The sequence below is a fragment of the Bos taurus genome, chromosome 20 (genome assembly GCF_002263795.3).
Source record: "Bos taurus isolate L1 Dominette 01449 registration number 42190680 breed Hereford chromosome 20, ARS-UCD2.0, whole genome shotgun sequence".
Taxonomy (NCBI): Eukaryota; Metazoa; Chordata; class Mammalia; order Artiodactyla; family Bovidae; genus Bos; species Bos taurus.
In genome coordinates this window covers 19,232,366-19,258,046 of record NC_037347.1, presented here as the reverse complement: position 1 = coordinate 19,258,046, position 25,681 = coordinate 19,232,366, and the positions used below count along the sequence as shown (strand labels likewise).

General features: G+C 38.2%; 1 protein-coding gene across 7 annotated transcripts in view; it reads right to left on the bottom strand.

Annotated features, from left to right (window-relative positions):
* Nucleotides 1-25,681, bottom strand: part of PDE4D (phosphodiesterase 4D) — a 1,605,399-nt gene that overhangs the window by 1,059,723 nt on the left and 519,995 nt on the right. For all 7 annotated transcript variants that reach the window (XM_059878811.1, XM_059878808.1, XM_003587511.5 and 4 more), the window contains one exon: nt 7,789-8,018. In XM_059878811.1, coding sequence (XP_059734794.1) covers nt 7,789-8,018 — 230 coding nt within the window. The remainder of the gene's footprint in view (nt 1-7,788; nt 8,019-25,681) is intronic.

Below are 25,681 nucleotides of genomic sequence, written 5' to 3'. Positions count from 1 at the left end.
AGTTCACATGTCATTGTGTAGAAAAAATAGACACTTGCTAATGGTTGAATGCATGCGCACGTGAATACATAAATACATGACTGATACATGATTGAGTAGATGAACATTTTCACTCATATAACTTGCAGATATTCTTTTATATTTATAAAATTTAGCTTGACTCTCTAAAAATATATATGGAAATATACAATTTAAAGAAATAAAGTTAACCTCAATACTGTTGGAGAAATGAGAAAGCCAAAGTCACATGTTAACTGGGACACAGAACAGTTAGTGGAGGAGGAAAGAAGGAGAACACTCCAAAAATACAAGGCCAAAAAATGGAAAAGTTCCAGAAAGTCATTTGAATTCTAAAATGGATATTCTAAATCTTATTTGTATATTATAAATTATATGGTATAAAAAGTATCTATGTATACTAAAGTTCTGAATGACTGTGTATAGCTTCCACATAATGAGTGTGTGTGTGTGTGTGTGTGTGTGTGTGTGTGTGTGTGTTGTGTGTGTTTCTTATGGCAGCATTAGTCACAATTTTTAGGAATCACATTGTAATAAAAATAAGAGCACCCTGAGATAAATCCTTTTGGAAATGTTGGCAAAAGTCTTACCTTTCCCAGGCTCAGAGCCATTAACTTTAGAGTAAATGATGCTAATTCATCAAATAAAACCAATAAATATATGTTAAATAAATGACATAAAACAACTGAATGGTATACTATTCTGATTGAATTCCCCAGATTTGAAATAGGTCTAACAATGCCTGGGTCCACTTAATTCCTTTTAAGTGGATAGAAGATTCTACATGAATTAGATAAATAGGTACAATACATGATACCTAAATCCTAAGTTGTTAGAAAAAATTCTAAGCAACTAGTCAGGATTCTCAGCAAAACCAACAACAAAAATGTGTATTTAACACAAAGGGTCACATATTTTTCTCATAGTTCTTTCTCTATATACAATTTTATTTTAAATAAATCTTTTTTTTTCCATTTGGGGTGCTCAGCTATAGGCAGAAAAAGAGTTTGACACGTTCATATTTTCCTGAATTTCAATTGAATGCATTTTTTCGTATTTGAGACTTCTCTAACTGATATACTTTGGCCAATATTAACATTTATATAGCACATAACAGTTAAATAAAGACCAATTCAGAGTGTTTTCACCTATTTTTCCCCCACAAACATTATATTGCAAGATAGAAGAACATGATTTTGAAAGAACTGTAAACTCTCCCTAAACACTTCAGTGATTATATAAGGTTGAGTTATATAAAGATGGTCAAACAGGGTAGTGTTTGTGGATAAGCAGCTATCTGAGGAGCTGAAAATGATGATTCTTGGGTGGAAATAATTAAAGTGCTTTTATTCAGCTCTGCACTCTGCCTGCTGCAGTATTGTTCTTCGATCACTTTTCACGGTAAATTAAATGCTTCACTGGGTTCATTTCTACATTGGGATCTCTAACCAATCTTCACTATCAAACAAGTAAAGTTGGCATAAGAAAGGTGTGAAAAAGGCCCAGTGCTCTCACGTGGTAAGCACAAAAGTCATCACTCTGTTTAGTATTTTTATGAATATGGAGCCTGGTGAGAGAGAAACCTTTGGTTATAAAAGTAAATCCTGCCTGGTGCATGGTACTTTATTACATACAAAGAGAGAGTGTTATGTGTGATGGTATATTATGATATCAATCTATTCAGGTAAATTTAATTAGGATTCCAGAGAGTACTACAAGAATGAGAAGGCACTACAGTAGTGTGAAGAAGAAATTAGAATTTGATAATTACCATAGTCTTTATTTTTGGCTTCCCTTGTGGCTCAGCTGGTAAACAATCTGCCTGCAATGTGGGTGAACTGGATTCGATCCCTGGGTTGGGAAGATCCCCTGGAGAAGGGAAAAGGTATCCTCTCCAGTATTCTGGCCTGGAGAATTCCATGGGCTGCATAGTCCATGGGCTCTCAGAGTTGGACACAACTGAGTGACTTTCACTTCACTTCATACTCTTTATTTTAACCAAATTATCATTTATACCTTATTTTCTTGAAATTTAGGACAGGACAGATACCATAAAACACTCAGAGTTTCTATGATGTGTGAGGGAAAAGCCATCAGCATTATTTAGTTGTCTATTTTAGATTAGATTCAAGATGTCATTTATCAAGAATTATATAGTCAAGTGTTCCATTGCACTTAGAGTCTAATTTTAATCTCAAAATAAAAAAATTCAAAGCAAAAATAAAATTCAATTCAATTAAATCAGAGTAAATACTTTAGAAATAATTCTTGCAATGTTTTGTGGATATTCTGAGTTTTGACAAATGTTGTGCCAATTAATTGTATTTTAAAAAACAAAGGAATCCAGTTGTTGTTTTTTTTCTTTTACATAGCATTTATCTTTAAGATTATGGGTAGCACTGCCTTTCTATTTCTTTATGATTACATTTTTAAACCAAATCCAGGTCAAAAATGTCATATATCTAAGGGATCCTTTATAATCACAATCAAGTGTACACATTTTCAATTTTGGAAATCTTTGCCTACTGGATTATATAGATCTTCCACAAAACTTTCAGCCAGAATTTATCAAATAAATCTCTTGAAACTTGAGCACATATCCAATATGAAACAGCAAGTCTCATGGGTTCATCATGAAAGACAGCTCTTTAGCTTCATATAGCCTCATACTCACTATACTTCAAATCTGAAATCCCCACCGTCAAAGCCTTAAGTTAAAAATAAAGTTTGAAAAATCAGATGTCTCTTTTAACCAAGTTTCTGTTTCTCTTAACTTTATTTTGCTCGGCTTTTGAGTCAGTAACAAAATGTTGAAAATTACCTTTTTTTTTTTTTTTATGTTCACACTAACATAGTGTGTGTACTCAGGAAATCTAGATGATGAGCAGTTGATCAAAGAACCCAAAGTCTAACTGGCATCTCAAACCAGCTCCTCTGTGAATAGCACGTAACTCAAAGAAATATTTCTGGAAGATCTTTGTAATACGAAGCCATATTTGACTAAGGTAATCCTTCCTTCTATGCTGGGGAGTAGACTTTTTTCCAAGTGCGACCATTATTTCAACTTCTTTCCATTTTCTTTTTTTTAAAAAAATAGGGCATAGTAATATAAATGTACACAGTGTACTTCTCTAGATTGGTAATGGCACACTAGCGATAAGAAAGTGTTTGTAATATTCTCCACCCACACATGTTCCTGAGTATTCATCCACCCACAGGTGTGTCATCCTGTCATGAGGGGACAACTTACTCCTTGGCTCTCATTTGATTATAGCTGATGCAGCCATAAAACACAGCTAGAAAGATTTAGCACTACCTCCTGTTACCTCCCTTTGCTCCTGCAATCTCCTACTTGTGTGCAGGAAGCATTCTAGGTGTGGCAAGCTAAACCCTCCTCAGAGTATCTGGGGGTCCATGGACCACCCAGGGAAAGTAAGCCAGTGCTGGGCTAACGGAAGTTCCTGATTCCTTCCAAGGATTCTAACCAGAGAACTATGTTGCAGTCAGCAAGGGTTGTTGTGAAACAAGGAGGAAGTAAGAAATGAAGAGGACCTCCAATCTCATTCCAAACATATTTGAATAACCCTTGAATGTAGGGCATGTCTGTGGACAGATGCCAAAAGCAAGACATAGACTTTCTTTCTTCCTCCATGTTTAAAAAATTTTTTTGAATTTTTTATTTGGGTATAGCTGATTAACAATGTTGTGACAGTTTCAGATGAAAAGAGAAGGGACTCAGCTATACATATACATGTGTCCATTCTCCCACAAACTACCCCCCCACTATCCAGGCTACCACATAATATTGAGCAGAGTTCCTTGTACTATACAATTGATCCTCGCTATTTATCCATTTAAAATATAGCAATGTGTACATGTACATCCCACACTCCCTAACTATCCATCCCCCCAACCTTCCCCCCAGCAACCACAATTTTGTTCTCTAAGTCTGTGAATCTCTGTTTTGTAAGTAAATTCATCTCTTTTTAGATTCCACATATAAGGGATGTCATATGATACTTCTCCTTCTCTAACAAGACACAGACTTCTTAACATAAATGTGATAAGTCCATAGTGATCATAACTTTCTGAACAAGGAACAAGTTCCTGGTTGACTCTTAAACCTGTTAGAACACTCACCTCTACTCCATGAGTTATTAATGGAGGATGGTTGAAGCCAGTTATAACAAGGAAACCAAAAATAATGAACAGAATTTTCTCTAATATTTTCCCAAAAAAGTATAGCAGTTGCTGCAGTGGCTATACAGTAAGTAGTTATAACATGTCAAAGACTAACCAAGAACAAATTATGTGTTTTTTTTTTGCAGGCCAATTGTTTCCTTAAGAAACCACATCATGGCTTTTGAAAGGGATAGCACAAGTTTGTAGACCCACTACTGTGTGATACTTGACAGAGCAAGTGTCTGATGTGCTCATATATCAGAAAAAAAGAGCAAAGCTAAATAAAGGAATAAATCCAAAGGGGATGAAAATCTCCTTTTCTAGAAAAGGTTCACAATTGTCGATGCTTCAGTGTAGATTAACAGTGGGACCTGGGGACCTACTAACCTTTAATGATGAAGAATGGGGCTGTAGAAACCTAGCTAAAGTAGTCTAAATTTCCCATTAGCCCGTTCTGATAGTAGTGAAGGAACCTGTAGTTCTTGGTTAACTGGCATGGCTACAGAATGTCATCCCTAATTTACCTTCTGCCTCCCTTTCAAAGTTGAGATATTCCAGAAAATTTGCTTCAAAAGATAACAGAATTCCTTTAGTACATCTTCAGGCTTTGTTTCTGGCCACTCTCATACATGGTTTCTCCTGGCTGCCTTCTGGTACTGACGAGTCACTTGTTTCATTTTTCTAAAAGACAAATTATTTCCTCCAAAATGTTGAATATGTTTGTAAATGGTAAGTACTGTTTTGCTTATACTTGAGTCTTAGATCTTTTATTAAAAAGGAAGCAAACTTTGAACCAACAAAAGTACTATCTTTGAGACAATTCTGAACCCCGAGTCCTTTGGCACTTGGAGGTTATTTGCATTTAGCAACAAATTCAAATTTAATTAAGTAAGCTTAGCTTTAACCTGAGATTTTTAATTATACACATTGCCCAACTACACAGAGACATATTAAATATACCACATTGTTTTCTTTTAAGGGCACATGATATAACACCACCTTCGAGACAGAAGTCATGTTTAGCCAGCAAATTTTTTTAAATCAGTTAATTGAATACATCACAGGCTTAAATTAGTTCATTTTAATTTTAATTATAGCTATAATCCCTTCTTCCTCAAAGGTAGAGAAATCAAGCTAATGATTCTGAGATAAACCTGCTGTGCAGAAAAGAATTTACATTAGGCTAGTAACTGTTATCATTAGAAAAGCCTGTTGGAAAGATTGGCCCTTCGCTGGCATCTGGGAACTTGGATTTCAGGAGGGTTCCCACCATTCCCTAACTGGTAATATGGCTCAGTGCCTAAACTGGTTGCATAAAAAACATGGTTTACGCTGAACAACTGCTTTCCTTCTAGGAATCTGGAATTTACGCACATACTACGAAGAGGATGCCTCAGTGACCAACCCCCAGTAAAAACTGGGTACTGAGTCTATTTTTTGTTTGTTTTGTTTTTAAACTTTTTTTTTTTTTTTTTTTGTAGTAAGAACATTTAACATAAGATGTCCCCTCCTGACAGAATTTTAAGTGCACAATATGGTGTTGTCAACTGCAGCCACAACGCAGTATGACAGATCTTGGGAGCTTATTCATCTTGTAATTGAAATGACTATACCCGTTGATGGAGAAGGCGATGGCACCCCACTTTCAATCGTCCTGGAAAATCCCATGGACGGAGGAGCCTGGTGGGCTGCAGTCCATGGGGTTGCGAAGAGTCGGACACGGCTGAGTGACTTCACTTTCACTTTCATGCATTGGAGAAGGAAATGGCAACCCACTCCAGTGTTCTTGCCTGGAGAATCCCAGGGACGGGGGAGCCTGGTGGGCTGCTGTCTATGGGGTCGCACAGAGTCGGACACGACTGAAGTGACTTAGCAGCATACCTGTTGAATAGCAATTCCTCATTTCCCCTTCGCCCAGTCCCTGACAACCTCTGGTTGTACTCTGTTTCTGTGAGTTTGCCTCCTAGATATCTCATATAAGCACTGAGCCTTTAATAGCCTTCACTGATAGAAGGCTTCTCTGGTGAACACATGTCACATGTGTTGTCACAACTCATTACTAGAGGAATTAAGTACATCCTTCTGAATCCACTGGGAGATGGAACTCCTGAAAACTTGTTTTTGCTTTCCTCCAGCTGTTGCCCCACGTACCTTGCTCTTTGCTGATTTTTCTTTGTATTCTTTTGCTCTAATAAATCCCAGGCATGAATACAACTATTTACTCAATTCTTGGAGCTCTACTAGCAAATTACTGAACACAGGACTGGACTTAGTGACCTCTGACATACCTGGCAGGTGAATCCCACCCTCTACATGAGTGAAGCATGACTGATGCCAAACAGGGGAAATTGGATTTCTAAGACAGTATTTTTTAAAGAATGCTCAGATCAAGCTGCCCTATAAAATTCCTACCTGCTTTAATGGGTCTGATGGATAGGTATACAGTCTTCTTTATATACACAGTTCATCCAGAAAAATATATATATATCACATATGTATTTCCTCCTTCTTGCTTCAAGTTAAGAATGTGTTATCTTATTTATCTAGTAGTGATTTCCTCATACTTTTTTAATAACATAGGTGCTTTGAACTGGTCTGTACCAATTCAAACAGCTAAATTCAATATCTTAGATGATAGTTACTGCTGACATTTTTTCTGACCACCACTTTTCCAACAACTTTTAGGAAAACGCGAAAAGGTCCCTTCTCTAGACATGCCTTGAACTTGGCAGACAATGAGGAAGAATCACATTTGGACCCAGCAAGTTGCTCTGTTTCTATAATCCTTATAAATACTAAAGTGTCTGTTCAAGTGTGGACCACTAGTTTCTTCCTCCTCTCAAAAGGCAGCTGGCCCAAAAATCAAATAATGGATGTGCCCACAATTCTCACTTTCTTTGACAACATTTTACCTGGTAATTGCTATTAAAGAGTAAAAAACCCCACTGTAAACAGCAGAAAAAGAATAAAAACACAAATACCTAGTAAAGTAAGAAATGCAAATGCTACATTAGTAATCGGAGGCCTCACTCATTCTTCTATACATTTTAATGCAGAATAAAACTCCTTATGCTGGGAACTGAAACAGTATTCTGGTAAGCAAGACCTGAAAATGTCAAAGGCCAAATTATTAGGCTCATGGCCAGTTGTGTACTTCCTTTGATTCTAATTATAGTACAATCTCTTCTTGATTCCAAATTCATTTTGCATCAGTGAACATTGCCTACTGTTCTCAGATATGTATGCCTACATGTTAATTTGTCCATTAGTTCTCATTTGTTAAGAAATTTTTCTATTTAACCACCTGTGACCAGTATTAATTTCCAAGCCCAATTTCCTTTCCCCAGATACTCATTTGCATTCATCAATACTTTTTCAAATACTCCATGTAAAATAATTTGACTAAAGTGTCTCCTCTTGTAGAGACTGCAATATTACCTGAGAAAAACTACCAGATTTTCTCTTGACTCTAGCAACTCCATTTCCCTTGGACTCAAATCAAGCAATGAGCCACAAAACTCAAGAGATACCAGATAACAATCATCGTTTAAAATAGAAAATGGGGCAATGTCACCCAAGGTCACTCACCCACTGGAGTCGGCAGAAGTGATAGCAATCAGGGGTAGAATCTTCAAGGGCAGGCTGGTTGGCCTCTGAAGGTTCTCTGATTCACTCTTCAAGTCTGCTTGTTCCAACTGTCTGAAGGCGAGAGGGGGAAGCTGGATGTTGCGGCAAGAAAGTCTCCTTACGAGATAGGGTTCCATTCCTTTCAAAGGGTCTTCCTCTTCATGACTGGAGTGCAGTGTTTCCTCAGAGGCCTAAGGCAAAAGTTCCAGAAAGCACAGTGATCCACAAAGGTCCCAGGATGTATCATTACACTTTTGGAGAAAGAAACTGAGGGAAATGTATACATGAAAAATGCTAACTAGAAAGCAATGAGATTAACAGAAAAATATTTGGTGAAAGACAGTTGTTAACCGACATTTCCAATAATAGAATTTATGAGCTTTGGCCATGAATTCTATGCAATCAAGGGTAAATCAAAACATCTTCTACCAATATGAAGTGAACTGTCCACCACACCCTCTTTGGTCTTTAGGAGGGCAAGGTAGTGTTTCAGGGGAGGGCTTTGGTGAGTGACTACATATTCTGGCCAGGGAGCTTTGGAGGGTCTCTCTCTTGGACTGGCTGGTGTGTAGGAGAGCAGAATTTGGCTCCCTTGAATGTTTCTATTTGGCATATGTTGTTTGAAGCTGGCTATTTCCTGAACCATGGAAAGAAAGGGCTCTGGAAACCAAGCAGGAATTGCTCTTTGCTAAGACATGTTTCCCAGAGAAGGCAATGGCACCCCACTCCATCTTGCCTGGAAAATCCCATGGACGGAGAAGCCTGTTGGGCTGCAGTCCATGGGGTCGCCAAGAGTGGGACACGACTGAGCAACTTCCCTTTCACTTTTCACTTTCATGCATTGGAGAAGGAACTGGCAACCCACTCCATTGTTCTTGCCTGGAGAATCCCAGGGATGGGGGAGCCTGGTGGGCTGCTGTCTACAGAGTCGGACACGACTGAAGCAACTTAGCAGCAAGACATGTTTCCATTGGTAAGAGTTGACTCCCTGTCAGAAGCTGGAAGAGGATGAAAACCCACCCATTCCCCCCAATACCCCCCAAAATGGAAGTAATATTTACTCACAATTATTAAATGAGCTGATGCATGTAACATGCATAGCTCATTATGTGTAATGTGATAAGCAATCATCAATGGCAATTTCCTTTCCTTCTGAGTTGTACAGGTGAAGAAACTAACCCAGAGAGGCAAAATACTTTTCTGCAAAATTACCCTGTTGGTTATAAGTTAAAAGTGCATTTACTTTGGAAAGTTCAGACCTGGCTTAGAATCTCTGTTGCACTTCTCACTACTATTGGGTTGGCCAAAAGGTTCATTTGGGTTTTTCCATAACATCTTACAGAAAAGCCAAATGAACCTTTAAGCCAACCCAACACTATCTTTCGGAGAAGGCAATGGCAACCCACTCCAGTATTCTTGCCTGGAAAATCCCACGGACGGAGGGGCCTGATGGGCTGCAGTCCATGGGGTTGATAGGAGTCGGACACGACTGAGCGACTTCACTTTATTTTTTCACTTTCATGCACTGGAGAAGGACATGGCAACCCACTCCAGTGTTCTTGCCTGGAGAATCCCAGGGATGGGGGAGCCTGGTGGGCAGCCATCTATGGGGTCGCACAGAGTCAGACACGACTGAAGTCACTTAGCAGCAGTAGCAGCAGCAACACTATCTTTGGGCAAATAACTTAAGCTCACTGAGATTGGTTCTCCATTTGAACACTGAGAAGGATAACAATATTTACTTCTGAGGATCACTGATGGGAGCAGAGAGAGAAGGATATGATCACTAATATATGGCCTAGAGTTTACACTCAACAAAATAGCAGGCGTCATTATTATGCTATGCTATGCTATGCTAAGTCACTTAACTTGTGTCCGACTCTGTGCGACCCCATAGACGGCAGCCCACCAGGCTCCCCCGTCCCTGGGATTCTTCAGGCAAGAACACTGGAGTGGGCTGCCATTTCCTTCTCCAGTGCATGAAAGTGAAAGTGAAAGTGAAGTCGCTCAGTCGTATCCGACTTTTAGCGACCCCATGGATTGCAGCCTAACAGGCTCCTCTGTCCATGGGATTTTCCAAGCAAGAGTACTGGAGTGGGGTGCCATTGCCTTCTCCACGTCATTATTATAATCTAGGCTAACTCCCCTTATCTTTTCATAGCAGTATGCTGCCTTTGATTCTTCATTCATCCATACTGTTTTCCAAACAGTAAATTTGTCTTGTTCTGACCTATATCCTTAAAAATATGAAAGGACATGCAATGGTGGATTCTATTTAGCCATGGGTTTTACTGTTTAATTTCAAGGATAAATACAATGAAAAAAGAAGTCACCTGGAAGGTAAAGAAGACATCAAAGCTAAACATAAAGTTCATTTATTTCAAATCCTAGATATGAAGATATAGATTCTGAGAATTAGTGCTTTGAGGAATCTACTTGCTTTGTAAAACAACAACAATAATAATGGCTTTAAAAAACAGGAAGTCCTGCCACTTGAGGTAACATGCATGGATCTTGAGGGCATTATGCTAAGTGAAGTAAGTCAGACAGAGAAAAATAAGCCTTATATGACCTCACTCACACAGGTCATCTTAAAAAATCCCTAAACTCATCAGATCAGATTTGTGGTTACCATAAATAAGGGTGGGGGAGGGGAGATTGAATGAAAGTGGTCAAAAGATATAAGCTTCCAGTTATGAAATAAGTGTATCATACTTGGGATGTAATATATAGTGTGATGACTATGATCACACTGTACTGTGATAACATTGCTGGATGATATATATGAGAGTTATTTTCAAAGAATTTTTTTTTAAATTTTATTTTATTTTTAAACTTTACATAATTGTATTAGTTTTGCCAAATATCAAAATGAATCCGCCACAGGTATACATATGTTCCCCATCCTGAATCCTCCTCCCTCCTCCCTCCCCATACCATCCCTCTGGGTCCTCCCAGTGCACTAGCCCCAAGCATCCAGTCTTGATTGAACTTGTTACAATATTGTTTCTATTTTACATGTTTTGGGTTTTTGGCCATGAGGTATGTGGGGTCTAAGCTCTCTGACCAGGGATTGAACCCACACTCCCCGCTTTGGAAAGTGAATCATTGAGCCACCAGGGAAGTCCTGTATGTGAGTTATTAAGAAAATAAATCCTAGAAGTTCTCATCACATGGAAAAAAGCATTTTTTTTTCTTTTTCTTTTTGTATCTATATGAGATGATGAATGTTGAATAAAACTGTGGACATCATTTTATGATAGTTTTAAGTCAAATCATTATGATGTACACCTTAAATTTATACATTGCTGTATGTCAATTATATTGCAATAAAATTGGAAAACAGTTTTAATAATAAGGGCTAGTATTTATTGAGTCCTTATCAAGGGCTTGGTTTATGTAGTGAGTGCTGTGTTTTGTATCTATCTCATATATCTATATATCTCATATACTATCTCATTTAATTGTCACTGAACTCCTATGGGTTAGGTTCCATTACTTTTCCCATTTCACACATTAAAAAAACAGAGACTTGTAACATAACATGCCATGGTCTCACAGCCACATGGTTAGTTGGGTAGTCAATGGTCCAGTTTCCCTGGGACTTACTGCTTTAAGGATTGCAAGTCCCATGTTCAGGGAAAGCCAGTCCCAAGAAAACTAGGATGACAGATTACCCTACAGGTCAATATCCAAACCCAAATCTATTTTAGTTAAATTTGAAACTAATAAAAACTACTCTGTACTATCTCTAAAAAGTGTGGTCCCCGGCAAGGACATAATTATAGAAAGGAATAGAACATACGCTCAGTTCAGTTCCATTGCTCAGTCGTGTACAAGTCTTTGCAACTCCCTGGACTGCAGCACAACAGACTTCCTTGTCCATCACCAACTCCCAGAGCTTGCTCAAACTCATGTTCATCAAGTTGGTGATGCCATCCAACCATCTCATCCTCTGTTGTCCCCTTCTCTACCTGCCTTTAATCTCTCCCAGCATCAGGGTCTTTTCCAATAGGTCAGTTCTTCCCATAAGGTGGCTAAAGTATTGGAGTTTCACCTTCAGCATCAGTCCGTCCAATGAATGTTCAGGACTGATTTTCTTTAGGATTGACTGGTTTGATCTCCTTGCACTCCAAGGGTCTCTCAAGAGTCTTCTTCAACTCCATTGTTTAAAAACATCAATTCTTTGGTGTTAAGCTTTCTCTATAGTCCAACTGTCACATCCATACATGACAACTGGAAAAACCACAGCTTTGACTAGATGGATATTTGCTGGCAAAGTAATGTCTCTGCTTTTTAATATGCTATCTAGGTTTGTCATAGCTTTTGTTCCAAGGAGCAAGCGTCTTTTAATTCCAAGGTCACAGTCACCATCTGCAGTAATTTTGGAGCCCCCCCCCCAAAAAAAATAAAGTATCTCAGTGTTTCCATTATTTCTCCATCTATTTTCCATGAATTGATGGGACTGGATGCCATGATCTTAGTCTTTTGAATGCTGTTTTAAGCCAACTGTTTCACTCTCCACTTTCATCAAGAGACCCTTTAGTTCTTCTTCTCTTCCTGCCATAAGGGTGGTATCATCTGCATATCTGAGGTTATTGATATTTCTCCTGGCAATCTTGATTCCAGCTTGTGCTTCATCCAGCCCAGCATTTCTTATGATGTACTCTGCATAGAAGTTAAATAAGCAGGGTGACAATATACAGCCTTGATGTACTCCTTTTCCTATTTGGAACCAGTCTGTTGTTCCATGTCCAGTTCTAACTGTTGCTTCCTGACCTGCATACAGATTTCTCAAGAGGCAGGTCAGGTGGTCTGGTAGTCCCATCTCTTTCAGAATTTTCCACAGTTTGTGGTGATCCACACAGTCAAAGTCTTTGGCATAGTCAATAAAACAGAAATAGATGTTTTTCTGGAATTCTCTTGCTTTATCTATGATCTGATGGATGTTGGCAATTTAATCTCTGGTTCCTCTGCCTTTTCTAAAACCAGCTTGATATCTAGAAGTTCACGGTTCACGTATTGCTGAAGCCTGGCTTGGAGAATTTTGAGCATTACTTTGCTAGCGTGTGAGATGAGTGCAATTGTGTGGTAGTTTGAGCATTCTTTGGCATTGCCTTTCTTTGGGATTGGAATGAAAATGGACCTTTTCCAGTCCTGTGGCCACTGTTGAGTTTTCCAAATTTGCTGGCACGTTGAGTGCAATACTTTCACAGCATCATCTTTTAGGATCTGAAATAGCTCAACTGGAATTCCATCACCTCCACTAGCTTTATTCGTAGTGATGCTTCCTAAGGCCCACTTGACTTCACATTCCAGGATGTCTGACTTTACATGAGTGATCACACCATTGTGATTATCTGGGTCATGAAGATCTTTTTGGCATAATTCTTCTGTGTATTTTTGCCACCTCTTCTTAATATCTTCTGCTTCTGTTAGGTCCATACCATTTCTGTCCTTTATTGAGCCCATCTTTACATGAAATGTTCCCTTGGAATCTCTACTTTTTTTGAAGGGATCTCTAGTCTTTCCCATTCTGTTGTTTCCCTCTATTTCTTTGCATTGATCACTAAGGAAGGCTTTCTTATCTCTCCTAGCTATTCTTTGGAACTCTGCATTCAGATGAGTATATCCTTCCTTTTCTCCTTTGCTTTTTGCTTCTCTTCTTTTCACAGCTATTTGTAAGGCCTCTTCAGACAGCCATTTTGCTTTTTTTGCATTTATTTTTCTTGGAGATGGTCTTGATCCCTGTCTCCTGTACAATATCACAAACTTCTGTCCATAGTTCATCAGGCACTCCATCTATCAGGTCTAGTCCCTTAAATCTATTTCTCAGTTCCACTTTATAATCGTGAAGGATTTGATTTAGGTCATACCTGAATGGTCTAGTGGTTTTCTCTACTTTCTTCAATTTAAGTCTAAATTTGGTAATAGGGAGTTCATGATCTGAGCCACAGTCAGCTCCCGGTCTTTTTGCTGACTGTGTGGAGCTTCTCCACCTATGGTTGCAAAGAATATAATCAATCTGATTTCAGTGTTGACCATCTGGTGATGTCCATGTGTAGAGTCTTCTCTTGTGTTGTTGGAAGAGGTTGTTTACCACGACCAGTGCACTCTCTTGGCAAAACTCTATTAGCCTTTGCCCTGTTTCATTCTGTACTCCAAGGCCAAATTTGCCTGTTACTCCAGATATCTTTTGGTTTCCTACTTTTGCATTCCAGTCCCCTATATGAAAAGGGCATCTTTTTTGGGTGTTAGTTTTAGAAAGTCTTGTCGGTCTTCATAGAACTGTTCAACTTCAGCTTCTTTAGCATTACTGGTCTGGGCATAGACTTGGATTACTGTCTATGGGCCATACTCAGTAAAAGTTTAATCTAATTTTCTATTGATGGGCGGGGCTGTCTTCGCTCCCTGTTGTTTAACCTAAGACCAGCTGTGGAGGAGGTAATGGAGATAATGGGGACCTCCTTCAAAAGGTCCCATGCACCCACTGGTGCACTCAGTGCCCCGACCCTGCAGCAGGCCACCACTGACTCACGCCTCTGCTGGAGACTCCTGGACACTCACAGGCAAGTCTGGGTCAGTCTCTCGTGCAGTCTGCTCCTTTCTCCTGGGTCCTGGTGTGCACAAGGTTTTGTTTGTGCCCTCCACATGACAAAGAGTCTGTTTCCCCAGTCCTGTGTAAGTTCTGTAATCAAATCCCACTGGCCTCCAAAGCCAAATTCCCTGGAGGTTGTCAGTCTCTTTGCCAGATCCCAACATTGGGAAATCTGTTATAGGTCCTAGAACTTTCTTAACAGTGTGAGAATTTATTCGGTATAATTGTTCTGCAGTTTGTGGGTTGTCTGATTGGCAGCTCTATGGTGGGGTTAATGGCCACCTCCTCCAAGAGGACTTAAGCCACACGCTATGTGATCCAGGTCTGTTTCCCTGCCCCTGCGGCAGGTCACTGCTGACCTGTATCTCTGCAGGAGACACTGAAACACTCAAAGGCAGGTCTGGCTCAGTCTCTGTGGGGTTTCTGGGTCCTGGTGCACACAAGGTTTTGTTTGAGCCCTCCAAGTGTCTCTGGTATTCTACCATAATTTAATATGCCTCACATTTTCTTAAAAAAAAAAATGAACAGAACTGAAATCAAGACAGCCCTACATAAATACTGAAAATTAGTGAGAATCCTTGTTGATTAAGTCAGGAGACAGACACTCTAGGCCTGACTCTGTCACTAATTACTTATGTGGTGTTAAATCATTTAACCTTTTTGAGCTTTAGCTTCCTTAGACATACAATCAAGAGGTTGTACAAAATGAACCTTACAGCTACTTTCAGTTCTGAAATACACTGATTTTATAACAGCTAGTGGCAAAAATCAATGTTCAGTGAGATGGAAAATATATAAAATAAAGAGAAAAGACAGGCACACATGTATCATTCTTAGCTTTTGGTTGAGAAAGTGAGCCTCTGGGTGTTTATAAAGTTCTGTGTGTTTGACTAAGGACAGAACTGAAAACTGCAGCCACACTCTGCGACTGCTAAGAGGTCATAGTGCGCCTCACATATTTCTCAAGAGAAGTTCATGACTTAAGCATGTAGATACCCTTCTTAGGGATAAACATGGAAAAGAAGAACAAAAGATGAGTTGAACAGAGCTAAATGTTGTATGTAGCTGGCCAAAGTTACTATCTTTTTTTAAAGATAGCATTACAACTGTAGGAATGTTTTCTATAATCCAAGTTGTGTGATAAAAGACTTAAGATTTATGACATTATCTACTTGGTAAAACTACCTCAAGAGATAACTACTTTTGAGACAAGAACCCCTGTTAAAAAGAAAGTGTAGCATTTTTATCTTGATAATAAAAATGATAAAGCTGTAGCTGTCTATATGCTAACATTTCTATTTAAAACCAGCGTAACAAGTAGCTTTTAAAAATTGCCAGATCAGTGTGTATCAATGATATTTAAAAAAATAAATAGAACTTTACCTGGTAGAAAGCAGGAGGTTAAATGGCCTTATTTTGGCAAGAAATATGAACATGATCACCAGGACAATATATATTTTATGTTATAACTGATGCTTAAGCTGAAGCTCCAATACTTTAGCCACCTGATGTAAAGAGCTGACACATTGGAAAAGACCCTGATGCTGGCAAAGATTCAAGGCTAAAGGAAAAGGAGGCAGCAGAGGGTGATATGGTTGGATGGTGTCACTGACTCAATAGATGTGAATTTGAGGAATTTCCAGGAGATAGTGAAGGATGGGGAACCTGGCATGCTGCAGTTCGTGGGGTCACAGAGTCGGACACGGCTTAGTGACTGAAAAAGAAAAATTGTAGGAAAATGACATTTTTTGCAAGAGGTTGAGGGAAAATATAGCATTTACAACATTTCTAAGTCATCATTTCTCAAAAAGTGATGCTTAAGTTTCCTGCATGAGAATCACAGAAGGTACTTCCTAAAATTCAGACTCCAAGGCCTGCTTCCAGATGAGCCTAATCAGGATCTCCATGATTAGGGCCTGGGAGTCTGAGTCTCCACTATGGTTCTTAGCAGTGTTAGTTGCTCAGTCGTGTCCAACTTTTTGCAATCCCGCAGGCTATAGCCCACCAGACTCCTCTGTCTATGGGATTCTCTAGGCAAGAATACTGGAGTGGATTGCCATTCCCTTCTCCAGAGGATCCTTCCAACCCAGGAATCAAACCCAGTCTCCTGCATTGCAAGCAGATTCTTTTATTGCCTCAGCTACAGGGAAGATCCAGTAATTATGGTTCTTATGTATACTTAAATATGGGAACTAATGGTTTTGACATTTTAGACATTTTCCAATAAGATTTCTTGGCAGATAATCAATAACAAAGATCTTCACTGAAGCTTATTTATGATAAAGAAGAACTAGATATAACCTAATTGTCCTACTGAGGGGTTGACTTAATAAAATTTGATACATCATATTTTTAAATACTAGGAGACTGCTACTAAAATAATGCAGAAGAATATATGATTACATTCATGATATAACGAGTGCAAAAAACAAACAATGTGGTCTCATTTTTATAAAACAAAAACAAACACTAACACATATTATACTAATGAAAAATTTTTAGATATATCCCAGTTTTTTAAAATGGCTTTCTCTGGGTGATGGTATTGGTGGTTATTTTCATACTTTGCTCATTGAAAGTGAAAGAAAGTGAAAGTGAAATGGCTTAGTTGTGTCCGACTCTTTGTGACCCATGGATTGTAGCCTACCACGCTCTTTCGTCCATCGGATTTTCCAGGCAAGAGTACTAGAATGGGTAGCCATTTTCTTCTCCAGGGGATCTTCCCGACCCAGGGATGGAACCTGGGTCTCCTGCATTGCAGGAAAACACTTTACCATCTGAGCCACCAGGGAAGCCCACTTTTGCACATTACTAGTTTCTATATCCCCTAGAAAAATGTACTGTTTTGAGTTGAAAAGTATAATAACAAAAAGGAAACTACATTGAATTTTCTACTGATGGGAAATTTTCTATTGATGGGACTCAAAATATCTCTTATTCAGCTTAAAGTTATACAATATCAAAAGAACAAACATATTTGAATGCGTTTAATGCAAACTTGTTAATTTGTAATAAAATGAAATTTTCTTTGGCAACTAACAAATTTATTTGGAATAGTTGACAGAAAAATAACTAAAGTAATTCTTTTCACTGTTAGGACAAGTACCTTTCTGAAAGACATATCTAAAGAAAGTAATTCCTCAATGATTAAGAGTTACAATGAACAAGTAAGTGCTAAAATTGTTGCTGTTGTTGGAATCATTATTATTGTTTTATTCAGTTTCTATGAAGGATATTTAATTAATCTCTTTGTTCTCCTCTTTTCCTCTCTCAAAGTAGATTGCAAACCACTTAACAGGACTTTTAGTTCAGGGACATACATATAACTGGTGATAAATAAATTGCTATGTTTTCCAATCATCTTAGTTTTTTTATTTGTTTCATTTATGTATATTCTATGTATGCATGAAATTTTCTATAAAGAAAATGTTTTAAAATATGTATATATTCATTGGTATTGCACGAGAGGACATTTCTCTCCGGGACTAGCTAGCACATTTCTAGACTCCCTTGCAGGTAGCTGGAAGTCCATCACTGATGTTATCTCATATGCAAAGGATTAGAGGCCAAAATGTGCCATTTTCACACCTGGCCCCTGAAAACTGTGAGTACAGTCTGTCATTGCTCTTCTCCTCTGGAACTCCTTATTGTATACTGAAGATGGTGAAAAAAAAGATAGGCGAAATCATGGTTTTTAGGTCACTGTTCAGAGGAGAGCTACTTGCCAATCAAGAACACTTAATTTGGGCTCCATGAGCCACAGATAATTTTCCACCATGGAAAGCCACTAAAATTTGTGTTCTCTTTGCTAGTGCTATATTCTATATATATAATCACATCTCCACTGTTGAGTCAAGTTATCTTAATCATGACCTTATTCTCTTCTGGGTAATCCCTTAATTAAACATTTATTGAGTATCTACTACCTCGCAAATGTGTGTGGGGTGCTAGAAATACAGATGAATTAGACACTTCCTTTTCCTCAAGTACTCATTATTCATGTGGGGAGGAAGATAAATAGATCATCACCAATGTGTTGTAAGAACTGTAACCAGGGACTTGGGGCTCTTTAGGAGTCCGTCGGAAGGGTGTGAGGGAAAGAAGGTGCTAGGCAGAAGTGATATCAACCAAAAGAGAAAACTTCATAAATTAGTCATTTCTTTGTGGGTCCTGTCTACTTCTCCAATTGGTTCTGTTTTATCTCATTGCTGAATCCTCTATTAAGTGTCTCTTGAATCTAGACACTGTCCAAGATGTTATCCTCAACCATTTCAATTCTCACCCTACATTCTGCTGGTTTGAAATCTCGGGAGCTTCCCAGGTGAAATGTGAAACTGGCCCTTGTACATGAGGGCAAGGGGAGGCCAAAGAAAGAGGCACGCCACTCCAGATCAGTAGGTGACAGATTTAATAAGGAAGGGAGCTTACTCCGGCCACAAGGCAAGTAGATCTTAGCACCTGCTGCCAGAATCATAAAAGTTTATAGAGAGGCCTTAACAGAGTTCAGTTACGCATATTGTCCGATGATCTCAATTACACATTGCTCTCTCAAGTCTGCATCCATGAAAATGGATCCTATTAGTGGAATGGTGGGCAGAATATTTCACTGACAGGGAATAGGGTGGTGGTGGCAGTTTAGTCACTACGTCGTGTCTGATTCTTGCAACCCCATGGACTGTAGCCCGCTAGGCTCCTCTGTCCATGAGATTCTCCAGGCAAGAATACTGGAGTGGGTTGCCATTTCCTTCTCCAGTGGACAGGGTAAGGAGCTCCCAATTGCCTGGGTCCAGCTCATGCGGGCCAGCTGGTAATCATGTTCTCTCAATGACCTCTTCCAACACACACATATTGAAAACACTGTCCAAAACAATGAATACAAATACATTTTGCCTTTTATTTTGGAATCCAAGTCAGTCTACAAGTTGTAGTGAAATGATCCACTTATGTGTCATTCCCTTTGTTAGCTTGGACATGTCTGGAAGGACAGGAACATGCCATAACGATTTATTTTTTTCTTAACCTCTAGCACACAAGTACCTGGGACAAAACATATGCAAAACAAACCTTGCAGAAGCCCTAAATGAAGAAAATAGACAAACTTGACTTCATTTTCTCAACTGTAAGAAATCAGGATATGGAGAAATAATATTAGACATTGGTATTACTAGTAATGTTTTGTTTGTAACTACTAATATAAGGGCCTCCCTGGTGGCTCAGGTGGTAAAAAATCTGCCTGCAATGCAGGCCAACCCAGGTTGGATCCCTGGATTAAGCCATTCGCCTGGAGAAGGAAATGGCCACTCACTCTAGTATTCTTGCCTGGAGAATTCCATGGACAGAGAAGCCTGGTGGGTTACAGTCAGTTGATGGGATCACAAAGAGTCTTGGACTTGACTGAGTGGCTAACACTTATTTACTAATATAAGTTAGGTTGAGGCTGGAGCCTATAACAAGGAATTTCTTTTAAAATTTCAGAACTTGAGCCACTCAGTTGCTTTACTCTATTCCCATGTTTAGAACTCCTTTTAAATATAGATTCATTATGATAGGCATTTTCACCTAATTTTTAAAATTAAGAATGAAAGATTTCAGGCATTCAGGTCTTCCAGAGCACCTAATCCATGCAGAGCACTGTGGAAGTTAGCATGTTAAATATCGCATGAGTTTTCAGACAGAATAAGCTGAAGATTGGTTTTTATAACTTCCAATGTTATATTCCTTGCCCCTGTCTAATTAGTTCCCCAGTTTACTCTGAAAAAGTAGTTTCCTGGTGTGTGAATTTGTAGTATAAACAAGGTGATTTTTGAAAACTGAAGCAACTCTTTAGGAACAAGGATGCAATTTAATAAGTTATATTGAAATGAAGATTCTATTCATAATCTAAAAGAATTATATACAACAGCAGACATATACATATCTATATATGTATATATAGCATGTCTCCTATACACACACACACACACACACACACACATATACACACATAAATTTTGTTATACCTCCATGAATTGTTCACAATATACTAGAGCAATAATTGAAAATCTATCTTAAGATACTCCAGGCTTATGTCAAATATTTTCCTCTTACCTCATTACTCACAATATACATATTATCTTAAATATATATATTATCTCAAAATCCAATACTAAGGTTGCTCAAATATTCTTATAGAAAACTCATAGTCAAGGCAATAAAGATAAACATCTAAGGTGTTTTTATATTTAAAATGGCATTGTACTAAGCTAACACACCCATTTGTACACCAATATAGAAAAGGCACTCTTGCAAAAATGAATTCCGTATGAAAATGAAAATTTCCACCCCAGGTGAACACAAAGATAGCAGATAGCTCTCACACATCCACAGAGCATAATCCAAATATAGGCTGCGGTTTCAAACTGATTAGAAGCGACAGAAATCACTGAAGTCTTTCTAAATCCATTTCCTATAATTCCGTCATCAGAACATCTAAAAAGTTCCCTAAAAGTTCCTAAAATTTTTCATTCGGTAATATTCTATTATATATTCTCATCAAGAAGAAACTCTGTCTGAAACTCTAGGATTCACTTAACCTTCTGTAAATAGCATTGTATCCTTCCTGAGTGACCTTGAAAAATGAAGCAGATTTCATTTGGTTGGCAGAGAAAAGAAAAAAAAATTGAAGAATAACATGCTTTCTATCAATTGTTTACTTTGCAATGATACACACAGTAATAGAAATACAACAGTGTAAAAGAAACTAACATTGTTTTTCTGGCCCCTGAAAATGATGTCTCTCTAGAAAAACAGGTTAAATTAAAAAAAAAAAAAATTAACAAAAAAAATTAAAAGCCTAAAAAAATTCTCATATTCTTTGCCTGTTTTGAAAAATATCTCATATGAGTAATCAGGTGCAAAAATCACAAAATTAAGGGGAGCACAAAGATCTATTGTCTTCAAGTTATACTTAAATACCAACATTAATAAAAATACACTTACAAACATGAAAACAAAAAGTAAAACAATCACTTTTGATAAGATGTAAATTTAAATAATAAAATAGGTCTGTAGAAAAAGTAATAGAGACTGAGGTATAGGAGGAAAGGGGAGACAAAGTAATGGCAAGTTTTCTCTTCACATGGAAGGATCCAGCAGAGCTTTAACCCTTGGCTTTGTTCAAATAACTATTAAGAATTTCATTGATAAACCATCTATGGATCAAAAGAATGCTTATATAAATCTATACTCAATGTTATAGTCAGTGGTGAAACATATCATGTAGTCTTATTAAAATAAGGAATAATATAAGAATGCTCCCCAAATCATCTTGTATTTAAGGCTCATTAATAATATTTATAATTATAATTTACAATATAGAACATTGGTGTATGTTGTATATAGGTAGGTATTTGATCCACATTAAAACAAAACAAAACAAAACTGCCTGAAGGACTGTTATTATTTCCATTTTGCAGATTGGGAAAATGAGGCTTAGAGAGGCTAGTTGCTATAGAAAAGTAAAAATAGAATTGCCATATAACCCAACAGCCCCACTACTGGGCACGTACCCTGAGAAAACCATAATTGAAAAAGACACATGTACCCCGATGTTCACTGCAGCACTGTTTACCATAGCTAGGACATGGAAGCAACCTAGATGTCCATGGACAGAGGAAAGGATACAGAAACTGTGGCATATATATGTACACACAATGGAATCTTACTCAGCTTTAAAAAGAATGCATTTGCATCAGTCCTAATGAGCTGGATGAACCTAGAGCCTATTGTACAGGTAAAGTAAGTCAGAAAGAGAGAGACAAATATTACATATTAATGCATGTGTAAGGAATCTAGAAAGATGGTGCTGATGAACATATTTGCAGGGCAGCAGTGGAGATGCAGACATAGAGAACAAACTCGTGGACGCGGTGGGGGAGGGAGAGGGTGGGATGAATTGAGAGAGGAGCATGGAAACATATGCACTACCCTGTGTAAAACAGATCGCCAGTGAGAATTTGCTGGGTGACACAAGGAGCTCAACCTCGTGCTCTGTGACAACCTAGAGGGGATAGGGTGGGAGATGGGAAGAAGGTTCAAGAAAGGGTGGACATATGCCAAACTGTGGCTGATTCATGTTGATGCATGGCAGAAACAAGCAAAATACTGTAAAGCAAATATCTTGCATTAAAAAAAAAGAGAGCGAGGGGTCAGTTTGCCACCTAGCTCCCACTTCAGGGAGGTTAGAGTACCACTCTTAGTAAATGGTAAAGACAGGTTTTCAGACCAGGTTTCCCTGATACTAAAGCTCACAATTGTAACCCAAATGCAAGATTGCCCACACTTTGCAAGGAATTTTGACAAATTCAGCAAAGTGGGGAATAGAAACAAGAGGCACAGAACTATGGGAAAGATGAAGAAATTATCATTTTTTAATTAAAACCTGGCTTAGTGCATTAAATCCCCCCAAAATTAACAGGAAAATCTTTATAAAAAATCATTTAGTCAAGTAATTTTTTCCAGTTATAAAATAAAATGTTCAAAAGATTTTCCTTTATAAAATCAAGAGCTACTGTTAAAACTACAAGGGAAAAAGTCATATTTATTAATAAAAAAAGGGGGGGGGTAAGAATAAGCTTTAAAAAATGAGTAGAACTTATATAGGCATATCTTGGAGACATTTCAGGTTCATCTCCAGACTGCTGCAATAAAGTAAATATTCCAACAAAGCCAGTCACCTGAATTTTCAGCTTTCCAGAGCACATAAAGTTATGTTTGCACTACACTGTAGTCTATTAAGTATGCAATAGCTTTATGTCTAAAAAATGTACATAGCTTAATTTAAAAATACCTTATTGCTAAAAAAGGCTATCATCTACATCTTTAGCAAGCTATAGTAGTAAACAAAGATCACTATTATGAAACAACTAATAATTTAAAATTTTGAAATATTGAAAGAATTACTAAATTTTATACAGTCACATGAAGTTAGCAAATGCTGTTGGAAAAACAGCACCTGTAGTCGTGTTCAGTGCAGGGTTACAACAAATTTTCAATTATAAAAAAGGAAAAATGCAGTATGCAAAATGCAATAAAGTGAAGCACAATACACAGAAGTATGTCTGTATTAAGAAATCGAAATAAATTCCCCAAGACTTATATAATCATGCCTGATTATTATTGCTGTTCAGTTGCTCAGTCATGTCCAACTTTTTTTAACCGCATGGACTCTAACCCACCAGGCTCTTCTCTCCATGGGATTTTTCCAGGCAAGAACACTGGAGCAGGTTGCCATTTCATCCTCCAGGAGATCTTTCTGACCCAGGTATCAAACCTGTGTCTCCTGCATTGGCAGATGGATTCTTTACCACTGGCAAGTGATTTCTTTACCAGCGAAGCCCTGATATTCCTTGCAATTATTTTCTAGATTTAATGTCATTGCAAAAAGTACTATTTTTTTTCTTTTAATGGTATAGAAGAGGCCTTCAATTAAAAGAAAAAAATGAGATGGTAATGAAAAGAGTATTTTTAAAATAAAAAAAAATGAGGATGATCTTGCCCTACTACATTTAAAATTGTACTTTGAAATCATAACAAAAATAATTTGGCACTTGCAAATAACCAAAAAAGATCAGTGAAACAATACAGAATTTCCTTAAATATTTCTAATATAAGAACTTAATATGCATTCATTGAAACACTATCAACTAACGGGGGAGGAACAATTATTTAAGTGGTGGGGAAACAGATCCATGTAGACCACATAAAAGAGAATAAAAATGTTAAATATTAAAAATACTAAGTATAAAAAGTAAGCCACATAGTGACATTAGCAAGATAGTAGAACAGGAAGCTCTGGAACTTGTCCCCCCACAGAGAAACTAACTTAACAATATATTGTCCTAAAAGCCTTCATGACTTGAGAAAGCAGTTAAGAAGTTATAGTACCCAAGCAAACTCAAAGCCAAGACCAGCCACATTAAATGAATAAGAAGTCATTTCACCTCAGCTATGAGAACCCATCTCCCAAGACAGCACTGCTGCTGCTGCTAAGTCGCTTCAGTCGTGTCCGACTCTGTGCGACCCAATGAACGGCAGCCCATCAGGCTCCACCATCCCTGGGATTCTCTAGGCAAGAACACTGGAGCAGGTTGCCATTTCCTCCTCCAATGCATGAAAGTGAAAAGTGAAAGTGAAGTCGCTCAGTCATGTCCTTCTCTTAGCGACCCCATGGACTGCAGCCTACAAGGCTCCTCCGTCCATGGGATTTTCCAGGCAAGAGTACTGGAGTGGGGTGCCATTGCCTTCTCCACCAAGACAGCACAGTTTGGTGCAAATGGGAAAAAAAGTCCAACTCATGGCTTTTTTGGAACCCTTATGAACTGTTGGTGGGATTGTAAAATGGTGTAACTGCTTTGAAAAATAGTATAGAGTTTACTCAAAAAAATATAAATAGGAATATCATATTATTCAGCAACTCTTGTGTTATGCTCAGTCACTTCAGTCGTGTCTGACTCTTTGCAACCTATGGACTGTAGCCCACCAGGTTCCTCTGTCCATGGGATTCTCCAGGCAAGAATACTGGAGTGGTTTGTCATGCTCTCCTCCAGGGGATCTTTCCAACCTAGGATCTGAACCTATATCTCCAATGTCTCCTGCATTGTAGGCAGTTTCTTTACCCACTGAGCCACTGGGAAGCCCATTAGCACACTAAGACCCCCTAAACCTTCCTCCCATTAACTCATGGGATCAGAATGGAGAAGAAAACCTGCAGATCTGTCTCCTGACTACATTCATAAGGCATCAAACTGGTCTGTTATCAACTGCACACAGCCCTCCCGAATGCGTGGTTTCTCCAGGCCTGCAGCAATCCCACTTCTTGGTATATAGACAAAGGAACTGAAAACAAGGTCTAAAGGAGATATTTGCACACCAGTGTTCAAAGCAGCACTATTCACAATAGCCAAGAGGTGCAAGCAAATCAAATGTCCACCAACAGATTAATGGATAAAGAAGATGTGATTTATACATAAAATGGAATTCTATTCAGTCTTTTAAAACAGAATATCTTGTCAAATGTTACATGGATGAATCCTGACATTATGCTAAGTGAAATAAGTCAGTTACAAAATGTCAAACACTGAATAATTTCCCTTTTAGGAGCTATCTCAAGTAATCTAATGCTAATGTAGTCTGATGGAAGGACTGTTGATGAAGCTGAAGCTCCAATACTTTGGCCACCTGATGTAAAGAGCCAACTCACTGGAAAAGACCCTGATG